The 13,867-nt window shown below is 38.4% G+C and overlaps 1 protein-coding gene across 1 annotated transcript in view; it reads right to left on the bottom strand.

The window, feature by feature from the left end:
- The window catches only part of NALCN (sodium leak channel, non-selective), a 281,606-nt gene that overhangs the window by 168,208 nt on the left and 99,531 nt on the right, over positions 1–13,867 (bottom strand). The window contains exon 11 of the mRNA XM_055542965.1: positions 1,262–1,429. Coding sequence (XP_055398940.1) covers positions 1,262–1,429 — 168 coding nt within the window. The remainder of the gene's footprint in view (positions 1–1,261; positions 1,430–13,867) is intronic.

The following is a 13,867-nucleotide window of genomic DNA, read 5'->3' on the forward strand; positions in this document are numbered from 1 at the left end:
TTTGTGAACTGTATTTTCATGTCCTTTCTTCTAGGTATCCGAAGTATTCAGTTTCAGGTTGCAATCTGGCAGTTGAAGTTAATATTGCTCTGAATATGACAGCTTCGGTATCACCAATAAATAAGTTCGTGAGTGAAGTTCGAATGTATTTTCTTTCATCTAAGGAATTAGAATCTTCTTTCTCTGCATAGTTTTTAAAAATTATACTGCCATTTAATTCTCCAAGTCTTTAAAATATCTATTAAGAAAACAATGCAACTTCTGACATTTACATGACAAATTGTATAAATAACCAAATTTCGACTCAGAAAATGACTATGAGATTTTTAAAATTAGGATATCCCATATACATATATTTTGACCAAGTATTTAAAATATCACTCAGCACATGGCTATTGCTAACAAAGAACATAACATTAATACTCACTTTTGTTTACTGAACAATTATAAAGTAATGTGATTCAATATAATGCACTTAAAACAAAGATACCCAGTTATTACAAAGTAAAAATTACAGATATTATAATTTAATCATCACAAAGAAATTTATAGGCATTTTTAAATAATAAAGTATGACTATATTCTGTAAAGGTAAGTTTAATTTTTTATTGTTTCAATTTTAAGTACTGTTGAGCAAACAAATTTAGGCTTATTAAGAAGGGAGATCTACTCTTGGAATTAAAGTCATATATAAAGTCATATATCAATTTCAAAATTTAATATGAATGCTCAGATTATAATACCCATGTGAATATAAAATATGTATGTCTATTGCACTGTGCTAACTTTTTATGAACTGTATGAAAAACACCTCCATTTATTACTATGAATTTTTAGGAGTTTATAAACAGTAATTTTTTATCTTTTGCCATGCCATGAGACATGTAGGATCTTAGTTTCCTGACCAAGGATTGAACCTGTGCTCCCTGCAGTGGAAGTACAGAGTCCTAATCACTAGTCTGCAGGGAAGTCCATTTTATCTGATTTACTTCATTTATTTTTGGTTATACCAGCACACGTGAGATCTTAGTTCCCTGACCAGGAATTAAACCAGTGTCCCCTGTATTGGAAGCTCGAGTGTTAATCTCTGGGCCACAAGGAAGTCCCTAGATTTATGAATGTGCTATTTTTGGTATTTAAGAACTGAGGCCATCTCAAGTTTGTAGTTAGTAAGGTTGTTGCAATATCTAGTTGTTAGAATGCATGTATGTTCTCTGGAAAGAAAACAATTCTAAAGAAAAACAGGCATTATGTGTATTACCTGAAAGTATGTGAATTGGGAATGATAAAGGTCTGGATATGCATGAAGAGTGGTTCCAATTACGAGTAGCAGCTCGAATTTGTGGAGAGATGAGCTAATATAGCCAGTGAATCCCAAACACCATATCTTCAGAAGTGCTTCCAAATCAAAAAGTACTGTAAAAGCCACCTAGAGGAAAAAAGAGTGAAATTAAAATCAACCCACAATTTATTTCAAAATATGTCATGTGTTTGTTAGTGCATGAATTTTCACCACTAGCATAAAAAAAGAGAAGATATGTTATATAAAAATATAGAATGAAATTTTAGTAAAAAGATAGTTTTAAAACACACCAACTAGAACATCACAGACCAAATGTATCTTCAGTGATCAGAGAAGCACGTAAAAGTATTAACTGTTTCTGAGAGGTATTATTTCATTAATTTCCTCTAAATTTGCAAAACCTGTACTTAGAGTACTTCTTTTTTTTTTTCCCCAGAAAGAACTCGTTGACCAGGCGACATGAGGTATCTTATAAATTTGCTGCTGCTGCTGCTGTGTCGCTTTAGTCGTGTCCGACTCTGTGCGACCCCACAGACGGCAGCCCACCAGGCTTCCCGTCCCTGGGATTCTCCAGGCAAGAACACTGGAGTGGGTTGCCATTTCCTTCTCCAATGCGTGAAAGTGAAAAGTGAAAGTGAAGTCGCTCAGTCGTGTCTGACTCTAGCAACCCCATGGACTGCAGCCTACCAGGCTCCTCCGCCCATGGGATTTTCTAGGCAAAAGTACTGGAGCAGGGTGCCATATTTGGTGCCCCTTTAAATCAACTTCTGGTGGACATTTTCAAGACCTGAAAGTAAAGTGATTTTGAATTTCAATCCCACATGGGCAGGCACGTGCTGTCTGATTTTCAGTAAAGCGTACTCTTTTTCTATTCTTCTGGAGTCAGGATCATGACTCACAATTTCCTTTTGAGGGAGGGACAGTTTCCTTCTCTCACAGAGGTAAAGACCTCGTGTGTCCTGATGCTATACAGCCCCGCCTCCTGTCCAGGTTACAGCTCTTTGTAAGGCACCTTCTAGGTGATAAGAACATGCAAACACCCTCAGGGCAGCTACTGGCCCTGGTGCCCCCTGGGAGTTCTGCATTCGCGTCAAAACACTTTCTTGACTTTGAGAATGTTCCTCTAATTTTTGCATGCTCTGCTAAGCATTTTAAATGTTTTACTATTCTAGGTGTCACTCTTAATAATTTAATAGATGATTTTCAGCTACTTCTGGGGACCACGTTCTATGTGTTTCCCAGAATCAATAAGCTATTTATTTTGTGTTTAAACATGATCATATTTTCTATGATTTAAAAAAAAAATCTTGAACCTTCTTTGCCCCAGTCTGTAATCAACCACTTCTGTAAGGGCATATTTTGTATGATTTTTGATAGGAAAATTCAGCCTTCTCACATTTAGTATGCCAAAGTTATACCAAGGCTTATGTTTTTAGTTCATTGTGTGTCATTGATGTTTATCTTTTAACTTTTTCTTGTCTTTTCTGGCTTGGGCAAATCGTTGTTAACGTCTTTTTTCTTCCTTCTTTATTTATACTCTATTTTTCTAATCTCCCAGCTTAAGGCTCAACTGTCATGTATTAATCTATACCTTTTTATTATTGCTTCCAAATTAAATAATTGCAAACTCCTCTCCTGCTCACTCTTCCCTCACACCCTTACCAACCTATAAACTGCATAGTATCATCCATCTTTCACCCCCACTCCTAGTGATACCACACCTCTTCCTAAATTTTGCTTTTTCTGAGATCATCCACCAAAGTTTTTTTTTTTGGCCACACTGTATGGTTTACATGACCTTAATTCTACAACCAGGGATTGAACTGTGCCCTCTGCAGTGGAAGCTCGCAGTCTTAACCACTGGACTGCCAGGAAAGTCCCAATTCTAGCTTCTTGAATAGTAATTATTGCTTTTTTATCAAGCCCCAGGTGGAGCCAGTGGTAAAGAACATGCCTGTCCATATAGGAGATGCAGGAGACATGGATTCGATCAGTGGGTCGGAACCCTGGAGGAGGGCATGGCAACCCACTCCAGTATTCTTGCTTGGAGAATCCCATGGACAGAGGAGCCTCGAAGGCTACAGTCCATGGAATTGCAAAGAGTGGGACAGAAACGCCTCAGTTTAGGAACATTTTGTTCTCTCATTTATTATTACTTTTCCGTTCCCTTTGTCCTTCAGGGACTCCTATTATTCCAAAATCAAGTTTAGACTCTTGATTTTCCCTCTTGATTTCTACCATTTCTTTATTTTTACCCACGTGTTCTCTCATATAATTAGCTCTCATCAATGACCATGCCCTTTTCAGCTCATTTTTTTGAAAATGTTAGTCAAAGTTCAGAAGGTCTGTTTTTTGCCTTAATTAACTATCTTTGAGATACAGGGCGGAGTGGGGGGGACCCTCTTCTCTGGCCCATCCATTCTACCAGATTGGGAAATTTCTGTACATATTCATCTTGGATTTCAAGTTCCATCTTCAGTTTCTGAGTCCCTTTGTGTGTGAATATTTTTCTTTGCTTGCTCACTGCTGTATGTTTTGTTTATTTGTCTTTAATGCTCTCAACAGTGGTGAGATTATTTTTGGTGATAAATGACCTAAAACCCTACGGCCGCTTGGCTGGGCAGCAGGGGGAAGGCAAAAGGAGAAGGGGGCCGCCAAGGATGAGATGGTTGGATAACATCACCTACTCAATGGATATGAACTTGAGCACACTCTGGGAGACAGTGAAGGACAGAGAAGCCTGGTGTGCTGCAGTCCATGGGGTCGCAGAATTGGACACAACTTAGTGACTGAACAACAAGAAGAAGGAAGAAGCTGCTTTGTGTCAGGATTCCATCCCAGGCAGGTGGAATCCATTCCTGGGAGTAATTCAGCTCTTCGGGAGATTCTTTTCCTGGATCTCAGAGATCAACAGGATTCTTCTGGGTCTCCCAGGACCACAGTTCCTCTGCAGGGTCGGCCTCAGGCGCCCAGAGGACCCAGATCCTGGCCACAAGTCCCAACAAGAGGCAATTAATCTCCAGCCCTGGCTTCTCAGCCGGGGCCCTGCAGCACAAGGAGGAAGTCCAGCAGCTGTCCCCCTCCCCCAGGCATCTTGGCAGAGTCTTGGAGAAACTGAAACTCCATGGGTCCATCTGAAGGCTTCCCTGCAGCCTGGCTCGGCAGCTGTATTAACAGAGGCAGCAGCGGCCAGTACCCAGGGTCCACCTCTCCCTCACCTGTATTTTCAGACTTTCATTCCAAGGGAAGGAACGAAAATCATATCAAAGTGGCCTTTTCTTTTTTCTTTTTTTAAATCAGGGAACTACCAATAAATGCCGGAAATACATTCGAATAGATTGCCTAATTACATATAAATATAATCACTTTACTAACTTTACATTTGCTATCAAAAGACAGATGGAACAATCTGTTTAAATGATCATAATTTATAATAAATATGCAGTTGGATCCCTGTGCATTATTATTCGCCTGGTGGGAAAACCATGTGCTTTTCAAAGCCACTAAAAGGCACTAAAAAAGATTTAGCAAAGTATTATGTGATTATGTATAAACACCGATATTCCTACTGATTTTCCTACTAGAATTCCTGATTCCAATTCTCCTGGGAGGAAATGCCTTGGTTACATTGTCTGTGAATGTTAACATTCACATGCTAACATGAACATTGTTAACATTGTCTGTGAATTGTTACAGGCCAACATTCCATTCTCCAAGAAATAGTATTAGTCCCAAAGTCCTAAAATTTCATGGAACAATATGATACATAAAAATATGTCTAACTTACTCATCAGTTCAGTTCAGTCACTCAGTCGTGTCCGACTCTCTGTGACCCCATGAATCGCAGCACGCCAGGCCTCCCTGCCCATCACCAACTCCCGGAGTTCACTCAGACTCACGTCCATTGAGTCAGTGATGCCAGCCAGCCATCTCATCCTCCGTCGTCCCCTTCTCCTCTTGCCCCCAATCCCTCCCAGCATTAGTCTTTTCCAATGAGTCAACTCTTCATATGAGGTAGCCAAAGTACTGGAGTTTCAGTTTAGCATCAGTCCTTCCAAAGAACACGCAGGACTGATCTTAAGAATGGACTGGTCGGATGTCCTTGCAGTCCAAGGGACTCTCAAGAGTCTTCTCCAACACCACAGTTCAAAAGCATCAATTCTTTGGCACTCAGCTTTCTTCACCACATCAATTCTTCAGCGCTGAGCTTTCTTCACAGTCCAACTCTCACATCCATACATGACCACTGGAAAAACCATAGCCTTGACTAGACGGACCTTTGTTGGCAAAGTAATGTCTCTCTGCTTTTGAACATGCTATCTAGGTTGGTCATAACTTTCCTTCCAAAGAGTAAGCGTCTTTTAATTTCATGGCTGCAATCACCATCTGCAGTGATTTTGGAGCCCAAAAAATAAAGTCTGACACTGTTTCCACTGTTTTCCCATATATTTCCCATGAAGTGATGGGGCCAGATGCCATGATGTTAGTTTTCTGAATGTTGAGCTTTAAGTCAACTTTTTCACTCTCAGCAAATTTGGAAAACTCAGCAGTGGCCACAGGATTGGAAAAGGTCAGTTTTCATTCCAATCCCAAAGAAAGGCAATGCCAAAGAATGCTTAAACTACTGCACAATTGCACTCATCTCACATGCTAGTGAAGTAATGTTCAAAATTCTCCAAGCCAGGCTTCAGCAATACGTGAACTTACTCATAATTATGGGTTATTCTGGCAAAGGGGAGAACTATGTCAGGAATTACAGAAGGGATGTAGGAAAATTAAGTTGCCAGTGTCGGTTAGAGGGTTTAGCGCAGGATTTCAATTCAGCAGAAGGTAACAGTTTGGAACAATCAGGGCAGAAGCAGTGAGGAGGTAATTTTAGTAAGCTCCTTTCAATGGATGGCTCTAGCCTGAGTCAATGAACTCAATATTGACAGTTGCTGGACAGCGAGGAACTTACCAGTCATAGTGCTGGCCATACAAAAGGAAGGAGGCTGGCAAGTTTATCTGCAGAATCCAGTTACATGGAAGTGCTTCCGCAAAGCATCATCTAAGCATGTGCCCAATTTAGAGGTTTACTGCAAATCTTTTTTGTTTTTAATTTATTGGAGTATAGTTGATTTACAATATTGTGTTAGTTTCAGGTATACAGCAAAGGGAGTCAGTTTTACATATACATGTATCCATTCTTTTTAGATTCTTTTCCCATACAGGTCATTACAGAGTATTGAGTACAGTTCCCTGTGCTATACAGTAGATCCTTCAGTTCAGTTCAGTTCAGTCGCTCAGTCGTGTCCGACTCTTTGCAACCCCATGAATTGCCACACGCCAGGCCTCCCTGTCCATCACCAACTCCCGGAGTTCACTCAGACTCACGTCCATTGAGTCAGTGATGCCATCCAGCCATCTCATCCTCTGTCGTCCCCTTCTCCTCCTGCTCCCAATCCCTCCCAGCATCAGAGTCTTTTCCAATGAGTCAACTCTTCGCATGAGGTGGCCAAAGTACTGGAGTTTCAGCTTTAGCATCACTTCTTCCAAAGAAATCCCAGGGCTGATCTCCTTCAGAACGGACTGGTTGGATCTCCTTGCAGTCCAAGGGACTCTCAAGAGTCTTCGTCCTTATTAGTTATCTATTTTATATATAGTAGTGTGCATATGTTAATCTCAGTCTCTCAGTTTTTTTGTGTGTGTGCCGTGCCATGCAGCACTTGGGATCTCAGTTCTGCGACCAAGGATTGAATCCACACCCTCTGCAGTGAAAGTGTGGAGTCTTAACCACTGGACCGCCAGGGAAGTTCGCAATCTCCCAATTCATCCCTCCCTCACTTCCCCCTTGGCAACCATAAATTTGTTTTCTACATCTGTGATTCCATTTCTGTTTTGCAAATATGCTCACTGTACCATTTTTTAGATTCCATGTATAAGTGATATCCTATGACATCTGTCTTTCTCTGACTCACTTCACTCAGTATGACAATCTCCAGGTCCTCTGCAATTCCTTAGCAGTCAGCATTGCAACCTTTGGGAGTCTCCCTTTCATTAACCCTAGTCTAGGAGCACCCATGACCTTCGCCCCTAACTCAGCAGGCCCCATCCTGAGAAGGTCACAGTAGGACCTGTCCTCTGTCTCGAATCCTCAGAGGACATTATACCATCAGTGGGTGCTTAAAGTTGAAACTTGTCTTTTTAAGAGGGAAGGCAAGATTTGTGAGAGGGGGATACTAAAATTTTTCCTACACATTGTTGCCACGTTACTTGAAGAAACCTGAAAACAATACATGAAAACACCAAAATATTTCTTTCTTCTTACAATTTTTCCTAAATCAGGGATTTGCACTCTTTTTTTAACCACCCCCCTGAGCCTTTTCTAGATATTTTGTTTCTAATCACTACATCATATGGAATTTTTATTAGTATATATATGTTATAAATATAAACATATCTAACTTTGCTTTATATATGGAAAGAGTAGGGTTTTTTTTTTGCCTCTCCAGTAAGTTTTTATCCCCTTAGGGGTTTTTCCAACCCCCTCTTGAGAATTTATGCTACACAGATAAATCAGGTTTGATGTCATCATAGCAGAGTTTAACATTTTCAGGAATGCAAGTTGTATGAGTTTTTAAAATACTACATTTTATTATTTATTTTCCAAATTTTCATCTTATACTAATAAATATGCTATCTAATCTCTACTATAACAAGCCCTCTTGTCCTCAAGGAAATTATCAATAATGGAATGCAAATTTAATTAAAATGAAATAAAATGAAATAAATTTAATTAAACAAATAAAAATGACAGGAGTTACTGTTCTAAGAAACATTATTATACTTGTTCTTACAATGACAGCACATAACTTGTGAAAAGATTTTTTTTTTAGAATGAAGAATACAAGAAATTAGTTTAAAATGCTTGTTTTCCAAAAGAACTTGTAATTGGATTTGTGAGGCTAGCAGGTAAGACAACAAGTTGATGGCCAAGTTTCTGAAGCTCAGGAGAAAAATAACTGAATGGAAAATGACATGCTTAATATAAATGGAACAATGGAAACTGTTCTGCCCTTTTAACTCCATGAATAATTTATGAACATTGATCAGTGACAAATTATAAATGAGCTGATTGTGATACACAGGTCTGAGAAGATAAAAGAGCAGAAATACTGCCCATATGTGCAAAGATATTTGAAATATATTATCCAAGATTTGTGTTGCAAATTCTATTTAATAATTTCAGAGAAACATGATGGATATTCATTAGAAAATGAATGCACATTTATCACAGAAGAAGACTTCAGCATAAAACTCACAAGAAACACAATACAGGCACCCCTATTCTCCTAAATGAAATTCAAGTTAAATAACGCTGAAATAAATGATGACCCACATCATTTCTGTGGTGTCGGTAAATCATCTACTCTTAGTATATGGCATACCTTCAATTCTCTAGACAGTTAAAGAGCAGACTTTGGAGATGGATCATTGAATAGTCAAAAATGTCATTATTGTATTATTTTTTGCCTAACAATATACTACTCAAATCTTTTAGAAACACATGAAGAAGCTATAGTCAAAAGAAACTTATTTAATTAAAGTTTCCCAGAAGATGAAATTAAACCCAATGATAATATGAAAGACTGCTGGTAGAATAAGATGAGTTATTTTCATAATTCAGTCATTTCTTATGATTAATGAGCTGAAACATGGGTGTCAGATTCTGTTGGAACTAAAATAAATGGCTCTTTCACATAATTTCATTTTAACAAATATCTTAAAGCCAAATGTCTTCAGAGGAACATAGAAACCACTTTGCTAGAAAAGATAACTTTCTATAAGACGGCAAAATGAGTCCATGTTGATGAAAGGCCTTCTGCTTCAAAACACAGAAAACCGGAAACCGAAAAACAGGAAACCGAAGAGACACCTTGGAGTTCAAAATGAGGTAAACCTGTCCCTTGACCAGAAATGAAACAGCGGCATGCTTCTAGAGCTTCACTGTTCTCTCTCGCTCTCAGCAATTGACAAGTTTCTTAAAAGAGGGACTAGGTTAAAATTTTTAATCTGTGCATAAGGCTGTGCTGATAAACTTCTGTTAAATGTGCAATCTGCTGGATATACAGATATATTTACATATTGTTATATAATGAAGAGTAAAAGTCTTAGTCACTTAATTGTGTCCAACTCTTTGAGATCCCATCAACTGTAGCCCATCAGGCTCCTCTGTCCCTGGAATTCTCCAGGCAAGAATACTGAAGTCGGTTGCCATTTCATTCTCCAGGAGATCTTCCTGACTCAGGGACTGAACTTGGGTCTCCTGCACTGCAGGTGGATTCCTTACCATCTGAGCCTCCAGGCAAAAGCATTGTTTAAGTACTGTTCAAGTTTTATTATTTATTAATAAAATTAATAAATATAAATTATTAAAGTGTGTTAATAAATTTAATAAATACAAATACATTTATACATTGTAAAATATAATTATGTTCATTATATTAATGTATAATAATGTGATTTTATGTATAACAGTAATGATAATAGATTATTTTAGATCAAAATGAAAAATGAAAACTTCCAAAAGAAAGTAAATCTTTACATTGTTATGTTTATGCAGAGCCTCAAAAACAAAGAAAAGTTTTCCCTGTTTCTCAACTAATTCTAAATTTAGGTTAATTAAACCAAAGTAACTAAACAAGGCCCCAGCCTTTCAACAGAAGCTAAGCAACTGAATTTATGCTTAAAGACTGTTTTCTAGACTGCAAGTTGACTCTTAATGATTTATTTTGGATTTTCAAAATAATTTATTCTGGAATATGTGGGAACTCAAGAAATTACTTCTCTGAAAGCTCATGGCCTCTGGTGATCTATTTTAAAAATAAACTTTATAAAATATTACATAAAGCCATTTCCTTAAATACTGTATCATTATAGTCCATAAACTTGAATTGCTGTTATTATAGCCATTTTGAGGATTAACAGACATAATAAATTCCTTTAAAGCACATGGCAACATAATGCAACTTCTAAAAAAAAATAGCAGCTATTATGTTGTTAGTCTTACTATATTTGAATTCAATACAAAGGGATGTTCGTTGACATGCTCTGTGTCTCTAGAGGCTTCCCTGGCGGATCAGATGGTGTTTCTACAGCTTAAACCAAGATCAAACTCATTGCTTATTTTTGTAAAGAAAGTTTTGCTGGCACACAACCACTCTGAGGCCACATTCCCTTCTGCATAACAACAGCAGAGTTGAGTAGCTGAAGCAGAGGACACATGGTCTGAAAAATTTGAAATGTTTACTGTCTGGCTCTGCAAGAAAAAAGTCTGTTGACTCTTGGCTTAAGCCCAAACCACCTTTATCAATTTTTTTCAAAAGAGAGTATTTTATAAAAAAAAATCAAGTGTGATTAAAATGACTTATCCACATTCATTTGAAACTCGCCACTTTGACTTGTGTAGAAGTTTCTGATACAAAGAAAAGAGATAATGTGATTGGAATAAAGATCAAACACACTTTGGGAAACTCAGATACACCTCATCAATTAAGAGATGTTAAACAAATTCTGAATGTTTCAGTAGTTCAAGAATAAAGTGATACCTATCTTTTTTTTTAAGTGAACTAAATCTCTACTATGTTGTTGATAAAAATCAAATTTACTTTCAGTGGTTTTGGAAGTGGGCAACAATTAATAGAAAGATAGCATGTGCCATATTTTACCATGCAATCCCACCTGATGCAAAGAGCCAACTCATTGGGAAAGACCCTGCCTGATGCTGGAACAGACGGAAGTCAGGAGGAGAAGAAGATGACAGAGGATGAGATGGTTGAATGGCATCACTGACTCAATGGACATGAGTTAAGTCTGGTGTGCTGCAGTCCATGGGGTTGCAAAGAGTCAGACACAATTTAGTGACTGAACAACAACCTCTCTTGTTGATTTTTTAAATTAAAAAAATAGTACTATTGGAATTTCTTGGGGGCACAGTGGTTAAGAATCCATTTACCAATGCAGAGGACACAGGTTTGATCCCTGGTCTGGGAAGATCCCACATGCCTCGGGGCAACTAAGCTAGCGCATCACAACTTCTGAGCTGCAACTACTGAAGTCTGTGTGCCTAGAGCCTGTGCTCTGCAACAAGAGAAGCCTCTGCAATGGGAAGACCCACCTTGCCGCAACTAGAGAAAGCCTGCACAGAGCAACGAAAACCCAGTGCAGCCAAAATAAATAAAAAAATAAATTTATTTTAAAAAATAGTACTATATACAAAAAAGAACAGCAAGGATTTTTCATCTACCATTGGATGCTACCTATACCTTAAATAGTATCAGTGAACTCTACACTACTAGAACATTTGAAATTTTGTTGGAATTTCTTATAGTATGATCATCAATTGGGTCATGTGTAGTGGATTTGAGGTGGATAAACCTAGAGTCTGTCAAACAGAGTGAAGTAAGTCAGAAATAAGTCAGAAAGAGAAAAACAAATTTCATATATTAACAAGAATAACAGGCAAGTTTGACCTTAAAGTACAAAATGAAGGAGGGCAAAGACTAACAGAGTTTTGCCAAAAGAACGCACTGGCCATAGCAAACACCTTCTTCCAACAACACAAGAGAAGACTCTACACGTGGACATCACCACATGGTCAATACTGAAATCAGATTGACTATATTCTTTGCAGCCAAAGATGGATAAGCTCTATACAGTCAGCAAAAACAAGACGGGGAGCTGACTGTGGCTCAGATCATGAACTTATTGCAAATCAAATAAATTGAAGAAAGTAGGGAAAAACACTAGAACATTCAGGTATGACCTAAATCAAATCCCTTATGATTACACAGTGGAAGAGACAAATAGATTCGAGGGATTAGATTTGATTGACAGAGTGCCTGAAGAACTATGGATCGAGGTTTGTGACGTTGTACAGGAGACAGGGATCAAGACCATCCCCATGGAAAAGAAATGCAAAGAGACAAAATGGTTGTCTGAGGAGGCCTTAAAATGGCTGAGAAAAGAAGAGAAGCTAAAGGCAAGGAGAAAAGGAAAGATATACCCATTTGGATGCAGAGTTCCAAAGAATAGCAAGGGGAGATAAGAAAGCCTTCCTCAATGATCAATGTAAAGAAATAGATGAAAACAACAGAATGGGAAAGACTAGAGATCTCTTCAAGAAAATTAGAGATACCAAGGAAACATTTCATGCAAAGATGGGCACAATAAAGGACAGAAATGGTATGGACCTAACAGAAGCAGAAGATATTAAGAAGAGGTGGCAAGAATGCTCAGAAGAACTATACAAAAAAGATATTCATGACCCAGATAACCACGATGGTGTGATCACTCAGCTACTGTCAGATATCCTGGAGTCCGAAGTCAAGTGGGCCTTAGGAAGCATCATTATGAACAAAGCTGGTGGAGGTGACAGAATTCCAGCTAAGCTATTTCAAGTCCTAAAGAATGATGCTGTTAAAGTGATGCACTCAATTTGCCAGTAAATTGGGAAAACTCAGCAGTGGCCACAGGACTGGAAAAGGTCAGTTTTCATTCCAATCCCAAAGAAAGGCAATGCCAAAGAATGTTCAAACTACCTCACAATAGCATTCATCTCACACTAGCAAAGTAATGTTCAAAATTCTCCAAGTGAGGCTTCAACAGTACATGAACCAAGGACTTCCAGATGGAGGTCAAGCTGGATTTAGAAAAGGTAGAGGAAGCAGAGATCAAATTGCCAACATCCGTTGAATCTGAAAAAGCAAGGGAGTTCCAGAAAAACATTTACTTCTGCTTTATTGACTATGCCAAAGCCTTTGACTGTGTGAATCACAACAAACTGTGAAAAATTCTTAAAGATATGGAAATACCAGACCACCTTACCTCCCTCCTGAGAAATCTGTATGCAGGTCAGGAAGCAAGTTAGAACTGGACATGGAATAATGGTGACTGGTTCCAAATTGGGAAAGGAGTACGTCAAGGCTGCATATTGTCACCCTGGTTATTTAACTTCTATGCAGAGTACATTATGAGAAACACTGGGCTGGATGAAGCACAAGATGGAATCAAGATTGCGGGAGAAATATCAATAACCTCAGACATGCACATGACACCACCCTTATGGCAGAAAGTGAAGAACTAAAGAGCCTCTTGATAAAAGTGAGAGAGTGAAAAAGCTGGTTTAAAATTCAACGTTCAAAAAATGAAAATCATGGCTTCCAGTTGCATCTCTTCATGGCAAATAGATGGGAAAACAATGGAAACAGTGACAGATTTAATTTTCTTGGGCTCCAAAATCACTGCAGATGGTGACTGCAGCCATGAAATTAAAAGTCGCTTGCTCTTTAGAAGAAATGTTATGACCAACCTAGACAACTTGTTAAAAAGCAGAGACATTACTTTGCTGACAAAGGTCCATCTAGTCAAAGCTATGGGTTTTCTAGTAGTCATGTATGGATGTAAGAGTTGGACCATAAAGAAGGCTGAGTGCCAAAGAATTGATGCTTTTGAACTGTGGTGTTGGAGAAGACTCTTGAGAGTCCCTTGGACTACAAGGAGATCAAACCAGTCCATCCTAAAGGA

The sequence above is a fragment of the Bubalus kerabau genome, chromosome 12 (assembly GCF_029407905.1).
Source record: "Bubalus kerabau isolate K-KA32 ecotype Philippines breed swamp buffalo chromosome 12, PCC_UOA_SB_1v2, whole genome shotgun sequence".
NCBI lineage: Eukaryota > Metazoa > Chordata > Mammalia > Artiodactyla > Bovidae > Bubalus > Bubalus kerabau.